At 33.5% G+C, this 18,844-nt stretch overlaps 1 protein-coding gene across 3 annotated transcripts in view; it reads right to left on the reverse strand.

Moving 5' to 3' along the window:
• Window positions 1-18,844, reverse strand: part of LOC128865747 (protein kinase C, brain isozyme-like) — a 91,969-nt gene that overhangs the window by 6,312 nt on the left and 66,813 nt on the right. For all 3 annotated transcript variants that reach the window (XM_054106063.1, XM_054106064.1, XM_054106062.1), the window contains exons 5-11: window positions 8,986-9,114; window positions 6,988-7,144; window positions 6,204-6,321; window positions 3,473-3,583; window positions 3,244-3,372; window positions 2,644-2,909; window positions 2,174-2,375 (exon numbers count right to left, since the gene is read on the reverse strand). In XM_054106063.1, the coding sequence (XP_053962038.1) occupies window positions 2,174-2,375; window positions 2,644-2,909; window positions 3,244-3,372; window positions 3,473-3,583; window positions 6,204-6,321; window positions 6,988-7,144; window positions 8,986-9,114 (1,112 nt within the window). The remainder of the gene's footprint in view (window positions 1-2,173; window positions 2,376-2,643; window positions 2,910-3,243; window positions 3,373-3,472; window positions 3,584-6,203; window positions 6,322-6,987; window positions 7,145-8,985; window positions 9,115-18,844) is intronic.

Genomic DNA, 18,844 nt, shown 5'->3' on the forward strand with positions numbered 1-18,844 from the left:
GTTTTTTCTTAAAAATCATAAAAATATTTCCTGAGACCGCCATATTGTTAATTAAAAGCAAAACATCGATCAGGCACAAAGTTATCTATTAATAAAGCTGATTTCCCTTGTCCGATTGATTTTAGATGAATCTCCAAGGGCTTGTAATGATCACTGTAAGGGGCTGCTGGAGAAACGGGATCCACATAAAAAGCGATAACTTTTACTCACGATGGAGAGAATAATGAGCTGGCGCCTATCGTGGTCCCGTTACTTTGCTCTCAGCGAATTTGACAACTAGTTACGTGATTTTAGCTCTAGTTTGGCCAGATTACCATTTTCGTAACTTGATTTAGCATTTTTTTTTGTTATTTAGTCTCGGAGTTTTTCATGACATTTTTCTAGCTGTTCTAATTAAAATGTAATGCTTATAATTTTGTAAAATATACATTTTTTAATAAATATTTAAATAATTCACCCAGTTTTATTTATCTTTACTTTTTTTTAACATCTGGTGGCATTGCCCGCCATTGCAGGTGTTGTTGGTGTTCTTCTGCTTTCGGCAGTCAAATCTCTCTCTCACTACTGCAGTGTTGCCTAGCTTTGGATATACAAACGCACTAAAATGCCCATTCAAAGAAAATAACCCAACAAATTTTTATTGAATCACTTAAAGAACTTTGTATGCGTGACAAATTGTCTTTAAAATGTGAGTTTTTTTTTAATAGATGTGTTATGCTTATGTACAATTTAATTTTTGAGTTTTTTTGTTAAGCGAGACTCTTTTGTTAAGGGAACGACTTTTTTGCTATATTTGAAGTTATGTAACTAGATAAGTTACTGCTTTTGTAAAAATGTCAGTATGGTTTCTTTAGTATTTTCTGGTATTTTGCTGCTTATTTTTACAATGAATACAACTCTTAATGTCCTATGTCTCACTAAGGATTGATGACCGGAAGAAACGATTACACCTCTATGGTTTTAATTCGCATTCAATAAATTCAAAGGCTTTTTAAAATGTGTAAAAAGGTTTTCAATCTTAAAAAGAGTTGAGAGAAGAAGATTTAATATTCTTGCATAACCTTAAATGGAGCCAAAAATAAATTTCCACTTTCAAATTATCAAATTTTATAAGAGTAAAAAAATTTTCATTAGCACTAAAATCTTCTCAGAGTGACTTTTTTTAACCTTTTTTTGTTTAATAATATTGTTTGTTTTTTAACTTAAAGCTTCGGTAGCTTTAAATTAAAAAAAAAGAAACAAACACGAAACTTAAAAATGTTTGCATTTTGGGTATAAAAAAGCATTAAATTTATTGTGAAGAGCAAATGGTTGGCAACACTGCACAACTCGGCAAACGTTACGTCACGCACTCTTGATGGGCGCAATCTTCTTTCTATCATTCTTGACTTTTACTATTGTTTTTTTTAATTTAAATTTTGCTAAAGTGATGTTTTATTCTTACTTTATTCTGTGCAGACAACCACATGGAGACGGCGAAAGGAAAAAAATAAGGCAGCTGATTTGCCGATACAACCTTTAATAGTAAAAAATAATAATAAATTCACCTTGGCTTTTATTATATAAAAATATAATAATTCAAAAAAGAAGAAGAAAAGTGGTGAAAACTGTTCAATATATTGACGTTCTATCGTTTTGTCGCCGGGGGTGAATGATGAATGAAATCAAGTGCTTGTGAAGCAGTTTATTTTGAAACTTGTGGCATATTCTACCCTAAAAGTAATAACAGAATACTCTAACCCTTACCAAATTGGAATTTAGATACGAATTTTACTTAATCACAAAATCCTTTGCAAACCTACTATCATTTTAAATTATACTTCCACACAAATGGCCCACTAGTCTCACCCTCCTTGTACACGTTTAGGTCACATTTTTCAACTAAATTGTTTTGCAGATTAAATACAAATACGGCCTGCCTTTAGTCATTCACTCGCACCTCGCACAAATCCACATATTGGCAACCACGGGTCGGTCGGAACTAATTAGTGTCACCAGAGCAACACACTCTGGTATTTTCTTTCAAGCACACTTAGGGTAAATTTTGTTTATCTTTGAATTGAAATCGGAATTTGCTACCCATTTTGGTAGCTGCAAGTCACAATACAACAAACGCCTATAAACCTTCGTTCTGCTCCCTAAGTATTTATTCGAGTATATCGAGTTTACTCACCTCGGGTGCTATGTAGTCGGGTGTGCCGCAAAATGTCTTTGTTGTCTTATCGCCAATAATATTCTCCTTGCACATGCCAAAGTCGGCAATTTTAACATGACCATCCGCATCCAATAGGACATTGTCCAATTTCAAATCACGATACAAAATGCCTTTGCTGTGTAGAAAAAAGAGGCCGGCGGCAATTTCAGCGGCGTAGAAGCTAATAGGAAAGTAGATAAGAAAAAGTAAATATAAATTCGGAAAAAAAACTTGTTAAATTAAAAGTATGAGGGTCAAAAAATGAGTGTAAATAATAGGCTGCTGAGATTGGCCACTTCAGAAAAGTCAATTCATACGCACAAAAGTCGCTTAACAGAGGTCAGTAAATACGCAGAAATGGTCAGCTGTGATTGTATGTGAGTGTTTGCGTGTGCGTATGCTTGGAAAATTAAGAATTTCCTTTTGCCATTTGCTTTCTCAATACTTACACAGCGACTGGCTCCTTGAATTTTCCGAATTGTTGTATTTGGAACATCAAATCACCACCATTGACGTACTCCATGACAAAGAAGAGGCGGTCTAGCGTTTGGAAGCACGAGTGCAACTGCACCAGGAATGGTGGCTTCTCGCCCAACGCCAGCACGCGCTTCTCAATCATTGTACACTCGACATCATCATCCTGTATGATGACATCCTTTTTGAGTATTTTGATGGCGTAGAGATCTTCGGTGCCTTTGCGTTCGGCCAACATGACCTGAGGGTAGAAATAAGAAAAAAAAACCCAAATAAAAACGAAAAATGTAATATTGTTGCAAAAAACTAGATTGAATTATGTATATACTTGTATGTGTATACATGCATACACACACAAACATATATGAATTAAAAAAAATTTATTTAAAATTAAGGAATTGTTGATAGAAAATAAATAATAAATATATAGAGTATATATGAGCTATTCACACACACATATACAGTATTTTGCTAACACCGACATTTCCTTATATAATATATCCAACAATAACAATATCAAGAAATGTATTCCATTCTACTATTACTTAGATTTCTTTTCTTTTTTCTCCTCCTACCTTTCCAAATGAACCTTTGCCCAGCACTTTGATAAAATTAAAATCTGTAGCACGTATCATATCCTTTTTGGATTGTGTCTGTGTATTTGTATCGCTGCGCATCACCAGCGGTTTCTTCTGCGATGATTTCTATGAAATGCGATATAATACAAAAAATATAAATGTAAGCAATAATATATAAATTTTTCTTCTTCGAATTGACTGCTTGCTTATTTTTCTTTCAATTTACCCGCATTTGACTTTTGAGTTTAAGCAGATCCTGCGTGGCATCAGCGCATGGCACGTTGTAGTATTCACCCTCCTCTTGTGTGAGTAATTTGAACCAACCATTGGCGGGATTCTGGAAAGATTTTAAGTGTTGTTTGAAAAAGGAAAAGAAAAAAAAAATTAAAATTCTATACAGCAAGAAGGGACTAAAGTTCAATATTGTATTCGGCTGAGTTGTAGGCTGAGAACACCGCATGCAAATATCTATCAGCCCTGTTCTCCATTCCAATTTGGGTTGAAAGGCTTGCTCCTTACCAAGTTCGAATGGATTTACTTTATTCCAGTGATTTAAGGCAATAATTTTGAACCCAAAAAGTGGATTCAGTGCCAACTCAATCAAAACCGAAATAGTATTTTTTACGAGGAAGTATAAGCTTCCTACTTTCCAGTCACCCTCTTCGAATGTAGTTCAGCTCAAACTTTTTACCCAAGTCAAATACCTCGGCATGATTCTCGCTACGAAGCTAAAGTGAAATGAAAAATGAGAGATCGTTCGAGGAAAGTTTTGGAAAAGTTAAAGTCTGCAGCTGTGCATGGAATCTGGCTATCCGATCCATCCTTTTCTAAGCAGCCACTGTGAATAGCCCACATTAGTAGTAATGACATTTAGAAACAAAATAGAAACGGCGAAATGGGGGTGCTCCTGCTTTTTTCCGGCTTCACTTCGCTTCACCACACCGAGCCTGACAAGCCACAAGGTAACTACGCAACTAGGTTGGGTTAGGTTAGTCAGGGTGCTTGTCTAAGACCACTGCATTTCATTTCCATCCGCTAACTAACCTTAACCACTAACTAAGCTTAAACCACTCCCCACTCCCTTCAGTGAGACATATTGTAATTTTTTCAGGCCTTCAAAAAAATTAAACGCCAAGATATTCGGCACGGTTTCTCTGAGGAAGTGTTGTACCGAGTCAATTTCTTCCTCATCTCCACACCTCCTGCAGAAGCCATTGTGAAGTACACAAATCCTATTGGCACTGGCTAGGGTGCTAATGCGCAGTAACTCGTTATAACACCTGTGAGAACGCGGGTAGTTGATATGTTGAATCCAACGAGACTGTTTGTCTCTGGAGACCCTGCAGTTAGTAGTCACAGAGTACCTTCTATTGGTTTCCGCGATTACGCTTAAGTCAAACGCAGTGTATAGTTCGTTTAAAGGAATGATTATGTCCTCTACCACTCGCTGAAGGTCAAGCTCAGATCCTTTTCTTTTACACTCATCCGTTCTTTCATTTCAAACGCAACTAGATTGACCGCAACTTCCGAATGGAGGGAGTTTCTTTACTTTTTTCGGTGAGCTGGCTTATCGAAATTTTTTCTCGAATATGTTCTCCACAAGAATCTCTGAATTAAAGGGTTCTACCACAATCTACACTTGTCGCGAAGGCAGACAAAATGGTTGGAAGAGGAATTTAGTCAAAAGAGCTCTCTCTGAGCTGCGGCCCACGGATCACCGATCATTGTAGATTCCTTTAGGCTGAGCAGGGAGAAAGTTCTCATAATTTAATTTCACAACCAGACTGCAATCAAATCGATGCTTTGCGATACTATTTTGCGACACTACTTTGAGATAGCTTTTGAGTGCAAGATCGTCTTAAAAGCGCTGCCTGTGAATTATGCTACGAATGTGGCACACAGGAATATCACTCAGAACTATGGCGCCGATGCAGTAGTAAGGAAGGGAGCCATGGTATAGTTAACAAACTCTGCGTATAGTGCAGACGTTCTTTTTTCGTGCAAGCTCCTGCTCGGACTAGCTTCTATTCAAATGCAGACAAATGACAGCCGGGTCGGAAATCCACGGGCTGGATATTAAGTCAGATCTAGGCAAGATTCCACAAAATAAGACCTGAAGTGATATTTTTACTTGACCATTCCGCATTCGTGCTGTACTGAGCACTAAGATTGGAAAATACTCTTTGCCACCCACATCAGCCGAATGGACTTCCCCACAAATGAATTTTGCCGTAGCTGCAGAGCTTTGCAGAAGACGAGAAGCGTTGCAACCTATCTTTTCCACTGTCTCGCTCTAACAAAAACATGAATATGCGACATCTCCATCTTAGCAAGTATTTCTTTGAATTCTTAGAGCAGACTTGGAGCTAATAGACATTCGGAATCTTCAAAGCTTCTTAAAAGAAACTCAGCGGTTACATAACAAGGGAAATTAAAGGAATTTAATTAAAAACCGCTTGCCTGTTAGCACCTTTCCACACAGAAATGGTTGGTCTAAGTGTGCTTATCTGCATTCTGAGAAAAGTGGCAGCCAAAAACGCCAAACCTAGCCCTACTAACGGAGTGGCATAGAGAACAAAAAATAAATCGGAAACATAGCGCGAAGCAGACGTTCATTATTTTCCGCTCAGTTTTAAAGCTACATCATTATTTTTATCTGAACCTGCCTATAAATTATTACTAATCAAGCCGAAAATAATTTAAAAGAGTTTTTGATAAAAATTTAAAGAATGAATGAAAAAAAATTCTATAGAATCTCATTCAAAGCTATAGACCACTGTAAACGTAAACAACAATGCAAAAGATTGAGGTTGAACAAACATCAGAACCTTGAAAGTATTTCGTAATAAATTCATAAAGATGCCATATCATCTCAAGCAAAACTACTAACTCCAACTCAAAAAAAAATATTGCAATAAGAACCAATAAAGGAATCTATGCCTTATTTGGTTACTCACCTTAATAATTTCGGATATGCCAAAGGATAACGCGCCCATAAAATCATTGCGCGATGTACGATCCCAATCCCACACCTCGATCAGTACACGACGATCTTTGTCTTCTGGTTTGAGATCACTAAAAGTACAAAAAGAAAAAATGTATATTGTACAGAAAATATGAATAGAAAAGAACAAGTAGTTCGAGAGCAAAGTAGAGATAAAAAATAAACTAAGAAAGCCCCACAGCAGCTGAGAAAGCTTTTACTTTAAAACAAACTAAATATTAATTTAACTTTTTCTCTTAGATTGCGTATGAAGACTTCTTTTAGAAATCGTATAACTTCCTAAAAGTCTCTTTTGAAAGATGGAGCTTAAACAGGTGGTGTGAAATTTTTATATACTTTCATTTCAATTTAAAGCTTTCGAAAAGTGAAATCGTGTTAAAAATAATATCTATATTTTCAAATGAGTTTCATAATATGCCATTCAAAAAATATTAAATTAATTAGATTGCTCTCAAAGCATTAATCAAAGCAACGTAATATTCAGCAAAATTTTTAAACTTCAAATAATAGAATTATAAATGAGTTTTTTACATTATTGTCCTACCGAAAAGCTTGTCTTCATATTCAAAAGCTTTCGCTTCAAGCAAAACAGCTTTCACATTGCAGCGTAAGCATTCAGGGTTTCAAATAATTATTTAATAATGATAATAATTTATAATATAATTAAAAGGTAGTGCGTAATTTTAAACAATTTTCCATATTTAAAAAATAGTTTTTATTATTAAATAATTACTCACTATTTGATGGTCTCGTTCCACACAGGATTCAGACATGCCTTAATGGTGCGCGTCTTTTTCTTTGACTTTTCGTGCTCATCTGGAATTAGTTTGACTTTGACATATGGATCGCTGAGACCATTTGGATCCATTGGAATGAGATTGCGGCCTTCTTTGACTGAAGTTGAAAAAAATAATATATTTCTTTTGTACAAAAATATATTTTATGCGATGAATAATTCAAATTAGACTAAGATTAGAAAGAGAAATAAAATTTAATTATCCCAGGACTAATTAAAATATATTTTTTGATTAAAAAACCATATCCTAAATTGAGGTGAATCAATTTTGGTATACAAAAAATTTTTGAACAAATAGTTTCAGTAACTTCCATAGACTCCAAATTTTTTGTAAACATTTATTTGAAATTTAAATTGTAACATTTGTAGAATGAAAATTAAGAAATTTTTCAATTAGAATTTATATATATATGTATATATATAATTGGCGCGTACACCCTTTTTGGGTGTTTGGCCGAGCTCCTCCTCCTTTTTGTGGTCTTGTGTGTCTTGATGTTGTTCCACAAGTGCAGGGACCTACAGTTTCAAGCTGACTCCGAACGGCAGATATTTTTTATGAGGAGCTTTTTCATGACAGAAATCCACTCGGAGGGTTGCCATTTAATTTTGGTATTTCGCCGAGATCCGAATCTACGTTCTCTCTGTGAATTCCGAATGGTAGTCGCGCACCAACCCATTCGGCTATGGCGGCCGAAATTAGAAATTACGTGGTATTTAAAAAATATTAAGATAATTACAGTCTGGGTTTTTAAGAAAACTTACAAACATTGTTTTAATAAACAATTTTAGTAATTTAAAGAGTTACTGATTTTTTGCAGACTGAGCTTTTTACAAAACTTGAATTTGATAATTTTTTACATGAATAAATTTAGTAATGCCAAAGAAACCTAAGCAAATTATTAAAACTTTTACTCAGAAATGCCAATCAAAATGAAACGGCATTCTTTTTCGATAAACAAAAATAGAATAGAATAGAAAAATAACCTTTTCTCCCAGAAAAAGCCTGAAGCTTAGAAGCGCAAAGCTTAAAGCTTTAAGGTGCTTGTAAGCAAGGCACATATTTGCGGAGGAAATTTTAATAAAACTTGTAAAAGGAATATTGTATTCATTACAAAATTTAGAGCTTGCGAAAATTGTCAATTGCATTGACAGGAAGTGCTTTAACGGTTGAAACGAAAGCTCAGCCTCAACTCCAGAATATTAAAAACTCATTCTAATATTTACAAAGGGGGCTATTCGAAGTTTTTAATTTTCGTACAAAAGTTCAATTAAAGTAAAAATGTTTTTCAAAATTTCGAAAACTAAAAATTAAATTTGTACACACATTTCAAAAAAACAAAAACAAAAAAAAAATAATAATAATGAAATTGGAATTAAAACGTTTTCTTTGCAGAATTTTTGAAAATTAAAAGCGAAATTTGTATTCTCATTTAAACATATTCAGAAACACCTAAAAATGTGTACCGCATTTAAATAATTAAACTAGCGCACTTTTGAAGCGTTTTATATATATTTATTTTTTCTTACTTAATTATTTATTATTTCGTTTAGATTTTTATCCACTTTTGAAGCGTTTTAATTTCTATTTTTATTTAATTGAAACATTAAAAGGCTTAACAAGTGGGTTCAAATTTAAATTAATTTAATTGAAAAATTGTTGTAATTTAATTGAAAAACTAAAACTAAATTTTTTTAAGACATTGAAATGAATTAGCTCCATTTTTTCAAATAAAACATTTTCAGACAATCCAACAAAACCAAAACGAACCAATAATCAGTGTGGTAACCAATACCCAATTCAGCTAAGGAACATAATTTTTGCTAATATTTTGCAAAACTTAAACACACCTCTGGCATTATTCGAGCAAAAATATTAACATATTTTGCCATCCAATCTAAATATTCTAGCGTACTATAAGTTTTTATTTAATTTACTTACTTTGCACCGTCAACAAATTCTCCTTCACATTCAACTCCAAATTGATGCGCCCTCGTCGTTCGGTATGATCGCAACCGCATAAGCTCGGCACATTCTCCTTGCATCGGGCATGAACATTCATGTCGCATGCTGCAGCATAGATGCGTAGGTGTGTAAAAGTTGTAAAAAAATTATTGAAAAAAAAGTAATTAAAAATACTATTACTGTGCTTGACATGGAGTCTACAAACTTTTTTGTTTGCAACTTTTGTTGCAATAAAATGAAACTTCATTCGGACGAAGCAGAGCGCCAAGTAAAAGTGTAAAAGTAATAAAAGAAAAGAACATAAAAACAAACATCCGCACGCACACAATAACGCAAGTACACAATATGTACACATTAAATAGAAGGACGCACACCTACACGAACAGAGAAAATGAAATACTTGGAAAGACTGCAGTTCTAGGGTGATTCTTGAACACTCACTCGTAGGTTGAATAATAAAATGTTTTGATGCAAAGGTCTAAAGTTTTATTAGTCTTACCTGTGAATTTTCATTTAAGCTGCTGGGAGTTCGTTGTTTCTTTTGGGAAAACAATATGAACTACAGTTACAGTTATTTACTGAAATATGGATTCAAAAGTTCATACTACCTTCCAAGTGAATTTTAAAGTGACACCTTTAACACCTTTTCGTAAATTTTTTTAATCCCGTTAACTTTTTTAACGCTCTAGTCAGCGCGCTAAACGTACCTTATTCTGAGAAAGCAGCTTTAAGTTCAAATAGGTCACAGCTTCATAGTTTTTTAAGATAGTCAATTTACTTTAAGGTAAGATTTCTGCGAATATCTTTTTTGTTTCTTGTGTTTTTTTTTGTCAAGTAGCTTAGCTCGCTCGTATAATCTAGATTCATAGGTATAGGTGCAGCAGATGATTTGGTATAGCATACAGTGCTTAGTTTGATAGGCTTTTTGAAAGCGTTTTCCTAGTGAAACTCTGGCGGCTTCAAAATTCTCGAAAAAATTGCGAAAATACTTCTCTCAACCACAGATTCTGTTCTTTATTAGAGGCAGAAAGGTGGAAAAGACATTAGTTGCAAACAAATCTGAGTTTAAGGTCATTTAATTTCCGCCTGATAATTTTTCCATATCGAATTCCCAGCTTGACATGATTACCAATCAATTTGCAATCGGCAAACTCTTCAATAATTTTCACGCAACGCGGAAATTAAACCGAAATGCAGTAAATTAGGCTGACGATTGCACCGCGCTTCTGTATTTAACACTCAACCAGCTGGTTTACGCCATTATAAATATATTATATATTAAATCAATAGCAAATAAACTCCATTAAATGCTCAGCAGGGGAATTTCGTTTAAATGGCAAACGGAAATTATAATTCTAGTCAAGTTGGTTGGTTGGTGAGGAAATGCCGATATTATAAGTGAAATTTGTTTGCTGCAAAGATATTGCTGTTATTGTGCTATGTATTTGTGGCATTATTGCAATAGTATTTATTTCAGTCCACAAGTGGGGTTGTTGCTATCGTTGCAACCGACATGAGCAGCAACAATCCTTTGGACATGCAACACGCTTTTGCCATCCGCTAAGGCAAGCCAAACCAAGCCAAACCGAAACGAGCTTTTGCTCAGGCTCGTTGCATTGCAATTCAATTGTCTGCTCGTTTCAATTCATTGCGATTTGATTAGTTGCCGTGCAATGAATTGGAATTTCGTGCGGAAATTGAAAACTCAATGAAAGCACACGCTAAGCGTACTAAGCGAACATGAATGTGTTGGAGGTAACTCTGCTTTGCAAAGTCATATGTGTGCGGAGGATTTGCAACAGGTCGCGCACGTATTCAGACTACATAAAAATCAGTTTTACCTTGTTTTAAATGCCTTGCACTACAGCTGTGCATTCATGTATTGTCATCCGACTTTTTATTATCAACCAAACAGAAGAAAAGAAATAAAATTAAATGTATAGAAAAATATATTTTCTTTCAGTAGCTTTTAGCTGAAGTTATTAGAGCGTGTCTAATGCGCATTCAATGCCGCTCGAGCCACATCACTGGCAACTATGAAAAACACTTTGTGTATAGTTATTATCAGAATGCAAACTTGCCAGAATGACCGCTGTTGCGGTGAGAAGAAGAGTGCAAGAGAAAATTCTGTCACAAAAGGCACAAAGTAGTGGCAGCATAAATAGTTGCTAAATAGCGTGCACATAATGGACAGCGTTGAGATGCTACGTAAAGTCCATCAAACGAATGGCTTTTCACGCGACTAAGCAGAATACCATCGGACGCATAATGCAAGGAAGTGGTGGTAAAAAAATGTGGTATAATAGGAGTAAATAGTAATACAAAATTGGTTGTTGGAGAGTAGATCAAAGACGTGTATAGTGCGAAATTTAAGCAAAGGGTTAGACTGTTGGGTTTAAAAGAGATATGGGTTTAAAAGAAATAATAATAAATTTTCAAACTGATAAATTCCTATTTTTATTATGTATGCATAAATAACTGGCGGGTACACCCTTTGCTAGGTGTTAGCTAGAGCTCATCCTACAATTAGTGGTGCTGGTCTGAATGCTGTTCCTTAATGAAAGAATCTGCTGTTGTATCCCTACCAAATGCTGGCTACTCACAAACTCATTCAGCTACGGCGACCGCCAAAGATAATTACATATAATTGATTCCATTGTTTTTTGAATTCCATGGTTGAAAGCTCAACAACGATTATTGAATTTATACTCTTTTAACGCACACCACAAAAAGAAGGAGGCGATCGGCCAAATTTCTAACGGAAGTGTACGCACCAATTATTTATTCATTTTTATTAAATTCCACAAAAAAACAAAAAAAAAGAACGAAATTCTGCATTATCCTAATTTACATCATACACCTTTATAAAAATGATGAAAAATTGAGTAATAAATTGTTTAACTCATTTTTATACCAGTTTTCTTGTAAAATTTATACCAGTTATATATCAGTGCAAGAGCGGAAATTTAGTTCAGCATTTTTGGTTGAACTATTATGATTTATTAAAACTTATACCAGATTTTATACCAGTTTCTTTTTTTTAATTTCTGATAAAGTTTTGATGAAAAAAAACTCACTATTTATTAAGCTCACACCAGTTTTCAATAACTTTGCTTACAGCTTTGACACTTGTAATATACATATTTAACTACGTAATTAGGTATATTCATGTAAAAACACCGACCCGTTTTTACACAATTAATTTTGGTGTTTTGCAGTAAATAAAATTATAAGTTTTAGACAAGTTTTCTGAAAGATTTTAGATTACAAAATTTCAATTATTTATCCATTTAGGAAATAATTCAGTGACTTGAGGAAAGACGCATTTCTGCGTAATTAAAAAGAGGGTTTACTTTAGGTGCAGGCATATTTATATATCAGATTTTACAATCGTTATTAAAATTATAAAGTTACTTGATCTGCAAATGCAGGTGCGTAATTGGTTCATACCAAATTTTGATTTTTATACCAGTTTATTTGATTTTGCACCAGCCTTCATGCTGCATTTACATAGTTTGCAAGTATGTACAGTGATGTATTTTCTGATAATATTCGATACTTTATATTAAATTTGGGCTTTTATACCACTTTAAAAATAATGTATATACTAGTTCTCATGCTGATTCAAATAAATTTAAATAGTTTTCAAGTACAGTCACAAATTTTTCGATAATGTTAGTTACTTCATACCAAATTTTGGGTTTTTATACCAGTTTCAAAAACACATTTAGCAGCTTTCATGCTGCATTTACATAGTTTTCAAGCACACTTACGTATTTTTTGCTATTGTTTGATATTTTATACCAAATTTTGAGTTTTATACCAATTTCAAAAAACACATACATAAGCTTTCATGATGCATTTACATACTTTTTAAATACAATTATTATTATATTACATTATACATATTTTCTGCTGATGCTCGATATTTTATACCAGTTCTAAGACAAAACTCTCAGTTTTAGTGTCGGTTCAAAGTAAATTAAATAATTTCCAGGTCAAATTGCTTTATCCAGATTTATAATTTTATACCAATGTACCGGTTTTAAAATAAAAAATATCAGTTTTAGTACCGGTTTCAAGTAAATGAAATAATTTTCATGTCAAGTTGCTGTATACCAGATTTGTAATTTTATACCAATCCCAAATCTTTATATCAAATCACAAATAACATAGTTTTCAAGTACTGTCATATTTTTTCTATGATGTTTGTTATTTATACCAGTTGTAAAGTGAAACATTTACCAGCGTTCAGTCCGTTTTACAATAAATTAAATAATTTTCAAGTCAAGCTGCTTTATACCGGATTCTGAATTTTATACCAGCTGACAAATCAAACTTATAGCACTTTTCACGCTGATTAAAACTACATTACATAATTTTTAAGTGAAATTGGATATATTTTTATACCAAATTTTCACGTTCGTGCCAGTTTAAAATTAAACATATACCAGTTTTAAGGTCACTCAAAAACTAATTAAGCTTTGAAGTAAAGTTGCTAAATTCCCTTATACCAGTTGCGGATTAAAACCTATACAAGTTTTATACCAGTTTGAATGCGGATTTTATGCCAATATCAAAATACAACATTTAAAAGTTTAAAACCGAATACTACATATATAGGCAACAAGCACTACATTATGGTTTCATACATTCTAAATGGGCATTCTGAGAAAAACTCCTCCTAAATTATAAATAGAAGAAGGCCCTAACCACTGAACTTGAAATTGTTGTGAATCTGAAGAGTTTAGTAAAGATTTACAATGGCTGAATATTACATACATATAATTTGAATTTACTCGTACTTCAAACCACATCTCTTGGCCTTTATTACCATATACTTAATATTAAATATTTATGAGTATATAAATATTTATAAATAAAACCAATACTTAAGTGAATATTCACTTATGCCTGTATCAACATACCTATGACCAGCATGCAAATCGAAGGACCCCACTTTGATTTTGACTTAACTCAATAGAAAAAGCAATCAAATCAACGTACCATCATCGCCCCTACTCTCTTACTTTCCCACTGACCCTACATATGTATCATATAACTGTATATCTATTTTTGCCCAAACTCACATCATTGCTGTATGGTTTTTCTGACTTTCCTAAGTTTTTGTTGCCTTTTTGCCTGCTGGCTATATTTAAAATGAATTGTTACACACCCACACATCGATGTATGTGCATATTTGTTGGCATATAGGTCATATTAGCGAAATTTCCTAGCCATGCGCAAAATTAGGTTCGTCATATAATGCCACGACTTGTAACGATGATGAGGTTGTTTGTGAGTGAAGGGAAAGATCAGAATGAGCAACAGTGTTTCTTTATGTAACCCAGCTTTGTGTGAGGCAAACTGAAGCACCCGATGAGCCATATATGCACACATGTAGTTAGGTAGGCAGCAGTTTGAGGGGCAAAGTGCAAAAAACAGCAGATCCCTTTGACCAAAATGCTTGGGGCAACTTACTAACCATCCAAACCAACAGATGCCACCCGACGGGCATGCCACACAAACAAAGCAGCAAAATTGAAAGACTCTACCAACAAATAAACCCCTTAACTAACCGCCAACAACACAACATCGCTATGCTAACGGGTATGTCATCAAACCGAAATTTCAAACAACAAAGCACAGCGCCTGCTGTTGCTCGCCAACTAAACGAGGCTCATCAGTCGCTTGCATGTTTCGAAATCACCTCACCCTGCAATGAAAGCAAATAGGCAATGCAAATATTAGTGCTGAGAAAGGACACGCAAGGAAGGCAGGTCGGGTATTGTGGTTATCAGCGTGACAACTCACCAGTCAGCTAGGGGGAACTTGCCAGTGCAAGAAATTCCTCTTGTTTGTTGCCAGTTTTGCCTGGCATTCATGCCATTTGAAGCATTTCACCATTTGTTCAGCTCTTAAGATGGTTGTGCGCAGTTTAAAAATGTGTTGACAAAAGGCTTGAATTGTAAAAAGACGCTACTGTCAAGGTATCTATCAATACATACAAAATATCATACCTTGAACCAGTAGAATAGTTGGAAAAGAATAGTAAAAGGTTGGTGTACCAGTAAAAACAAATTTGTAAAACAATGGGAGCAAATCAGAAGTATTTTGCTGAAAAAAATAAATATAAAAAAATATAAATAAAAAATATAATAACTAAGGCGAAATTAGGTACATATATTAACTATTTTTCGAACTGGTATAAACTCGTGCAAATCTAGTCCAAATTAGAGTAAGTATTTTTACCTGTGAATTGACCTTCAAGGAAAGAAATTTAGAAATAATATGAGATAATCAGATTGTATTTTGCTAAAAATAATATAAAAACTAAGATGAAATTAGGTACATCATTATTTGTTAAACTGGTAGAAACTCGTATAAATCTGGTCTAAATTAGAGTAATTACTATTACCTGTGAATTGTGCTTCAAGGAAAGAAGTTTTTAACCATAGATGGTGGCTTTAGTAAAAAGTGATTGAGAATAAATAAAATTGGTATAAATGTATTAAAAACCTGGTCTAAATATGCATAATAATATAAGTGACAATGAAACTTTGTAAAAATTAGACACCAGAAAATGTCGGTTTAAAGTTACTTTAAAATCTTTTAAGAACACAATAAAACTGGTATAAAAGTAGAGAAAGTAAAATTTGTAAAAACCGGTTTACTAATATGAGCGATATTATACCATGAATTAGTGTTTCAGTTAATTATAAAATATTTTATATACTTATATGAAAACTGGTATAAAAATGAAAATCGTATAAAATTGGCATACAAAGTTATAATAACATAAACTTTCTAAAAGCCCAGTAAAAGGGAGAATTGTCATAACTTAACACAAATTTGTATTGAATATTGAATTAAGCTGGTATAAAATTTGGTATAAAAACTGGTAAATGGTGACTAATAAAAAAATTTTACTAATAAAAAACATTTGAAATTATTCCACTAAAATAAATGAAATTCATGAGACATTTGCAAATCCTTTCGTTAAAACTAAAAAAAAGAATTGGCTAAAGCGAGACTAAATCCGATTGTTACATGCTTGTACTTACAAATTTTCTCACACTCTTTTTCCTTCATATTTTCTTATTAAATTTTCAACACATGCTACGGGTTCTTTGCTGGGCTCAGAAACGGAATTTGTATTGTCCTCAAAAGCGGAGAACAGCGAATGCCTGGAGGGTTCCAAATGTATTCCCATTCGTTTGAATGCGAACCCCAATGAACACTCATACGTGAAGGTATCTACTTGTACCTACAACGATAAGCCAATACAAATGCAAATGTATGCTTCCCTTTGTTTCTTCTTTCTGCACATACATTGACATACCTTTCAGTACTTGCTTAACGCATTACAGCTGTAAAATATACGTTTTGTTATTCCCCTAGCCAACTTTCAGGACGGTGCTCAAATGTGCAGACAAATTCTGAACGAACCTCTGTGCCTATTTTCAGCGTTTTTGTCATTACAAAAATATATTTAATATAGTTGTATAAAAATAAAAAAAAAATGTATGCGAGTATGTATTTTTAGTGTCAGTTTTGCGCTATTTCTTCCTTGTAACGTTGACGATTTTTTCTCATGTTTGCCGATTTTTCTTTGTATTTACATGAAATATTATTTTGTTTTTTGATTAATTTTGCAGTAATATGTATTGAAAACATTTTTTCAACTAACAAGGAAAGCTAAAAATGGCTTAGAATTGCCTTTGAGTAATCGATATGTGGCAAGCAGTCCAAATTTTTTCCATTTGTTCATTTCAATTGCTTCGTATGTTAAAATTGGTGATTTATCATACGCCGTGTGGCACCAGTTGGTTTCTATGTTTCGGGAAAATTGCAAGTTAAAATTTATTAAAAACAGCTCTAAGCTATTTTCTTAGTGAATTGGCGAATATTCGGTGACATGAAAAATTTATTTGATATATTTTCAGAAAGTTTGGAATAAATTCTATTATCAAATTAATATTGCTGCTCAATTGCGAGGAAAAGGAATTGCCGGCGGCACATAATATTATATCAAACAACTTGTTGGCGCAGGTTTGGCATAAACATAGAATTCTTTTCGTTAGGTTTCTAAAGTTATTTGAAGGGTAAAATGTCACGTATACGCCCCCGGCTTGATAGGAGTACATACGGAGAAGTCCTTTAATGTAAACGCTTGCTGGCCTCCTGTTGCACTGTTTTTTTTTTTTTGAAGTGCGCACAAATTAAAATATTCCCAAGGGTGTGTTCGTGCGTACATATAATCAGAGGGAGCTGTATAATAAATGAAAACGAAGGCTTTAAGGTGAAGGTTGTAAAAAACTACGTGCTAAGCTGCGTTTTTCATTCTTTCAAAACGCGTTTATTGCAATAATTTTAATAGAAGCACTATTACAGAGACTATTCCGTGAATATATCGTTATTGTTATTGAAATATTTTTTTCTTATTTAGGGATTTCCTTATATTTTTTGTACCACGATTTCCTTTACAGAACTTTATTTTAGCAAATATTAAAAGGATTTTATTTATTACTTGAAAAAAACTATACAATTCTTATATTATTACACTTTACAACAAAATTTAATAAAAGAAATAAAGAAATACGCCTCTGGTTCACGGAATATGGTTAAGTGAAGCCAATGAGAAAATCTGTCATACATGGTTTTTAAAGTTTACATGTGAGGTGCTTTTTAGTCAAGTCAGAATTTACTTCTTTTTGCCGTGAATCGGCATACAAAATTAGAGGATTTTTGCACTTGAAGTACAAAATATGTTGAAGAATTTCATGTGGAATAAAAAAAAAATTATTAATTAGCGCGAACACTTCTGTTAGGTCTTTGGTTCAGCTCCTTTTCTTATTTGTGGCGAGCGTTTTGATGTTATTCCACAAATAGAGGGACTTACAATTTTAAGCCGATTCCGAATGGCAGATATTTTTTATGAGAATCTTTTTCATGACAGAAATACACTTTGTTATTGCCGGCCTTTAAATATTAGAAAACAACTTTTTCATTTTGTTTCACGCACAGAGATTCGAAACTGCGTTATCCTATTGGTACTCACGCATCAACCCATATTGCGAGGATAATTTATTGTTGACAAATAGTGGCAGCATAAAACATTTCTTTAAGATTTTGGAGGCAGGTTGTAAGAAGATAAAACTTGGGCTGGTCGTTCCGGTGTATTAGAACCGACAGTGGGACTTATTTGTTTCTCAAAAATTAAAAACTGCATAAAACTTTAAAATATGATAAAAAATGGTTAGGTATGCAATTTCAGCTCATAGTTCTAACTCCACTCGACTACTGAAAGTGTGAATGAATCTGAAGTGAACAGCCAATTGAAATATATCCCTAAGCCAGTCGTGCCGATTAGAAGTTACTGAAAAAAGTTCTGAAAAGTACTATTGTACTAAGTGTAGGATTAATCAATTGCTTCAAATCATGAGTAGATTTTTTTGCAGAAAGCCTTTAAAAAGAATAGAGAGCCTTTAAAAAGGAGTTGGAATTTTTTTGTTACCTTTCTGCTTTTTTTTTCCACAAATATTTATCTTCGTTTCTTTTGAATTGCTGCAATTTTTTAAGTCAGTCGTAATGTATGACTTGGTTTTAGGGCAATGATTTGTAGCAAAAATTTCATTTCAAGAAAATATTTTTCTTAATAGCTGCTAAAAACATTTTGGCTGTTGTAGGAACTTTTTGTACAATAAAAGGTTTTGAATTTTTTTCTCAGCAGCTTTAGCAAATTTTTCACTTTCTAACTGGCAACACAATGCCTTTAGATACACATCATCATCATAGCATCCCAGTCCGGTGTGAACCATTGCTTCCATTACAA

The sequence above is a fragment of the Anastrepha ludens genome, chromosome 6 (genome assembly GCF_028408465.1).
Source record: "Anastrepha ludens isolate Willacy chromosome 6, idAnaLude1.1, whole genome shotgun sequence".
In the NCBI taxonomy this organism is placed as follows: Eukaryota; Metazoa; Arthropoda; class Insecta; order Diptera; family Tephritidae; genus Anastrepha; species Anastrepha ludens.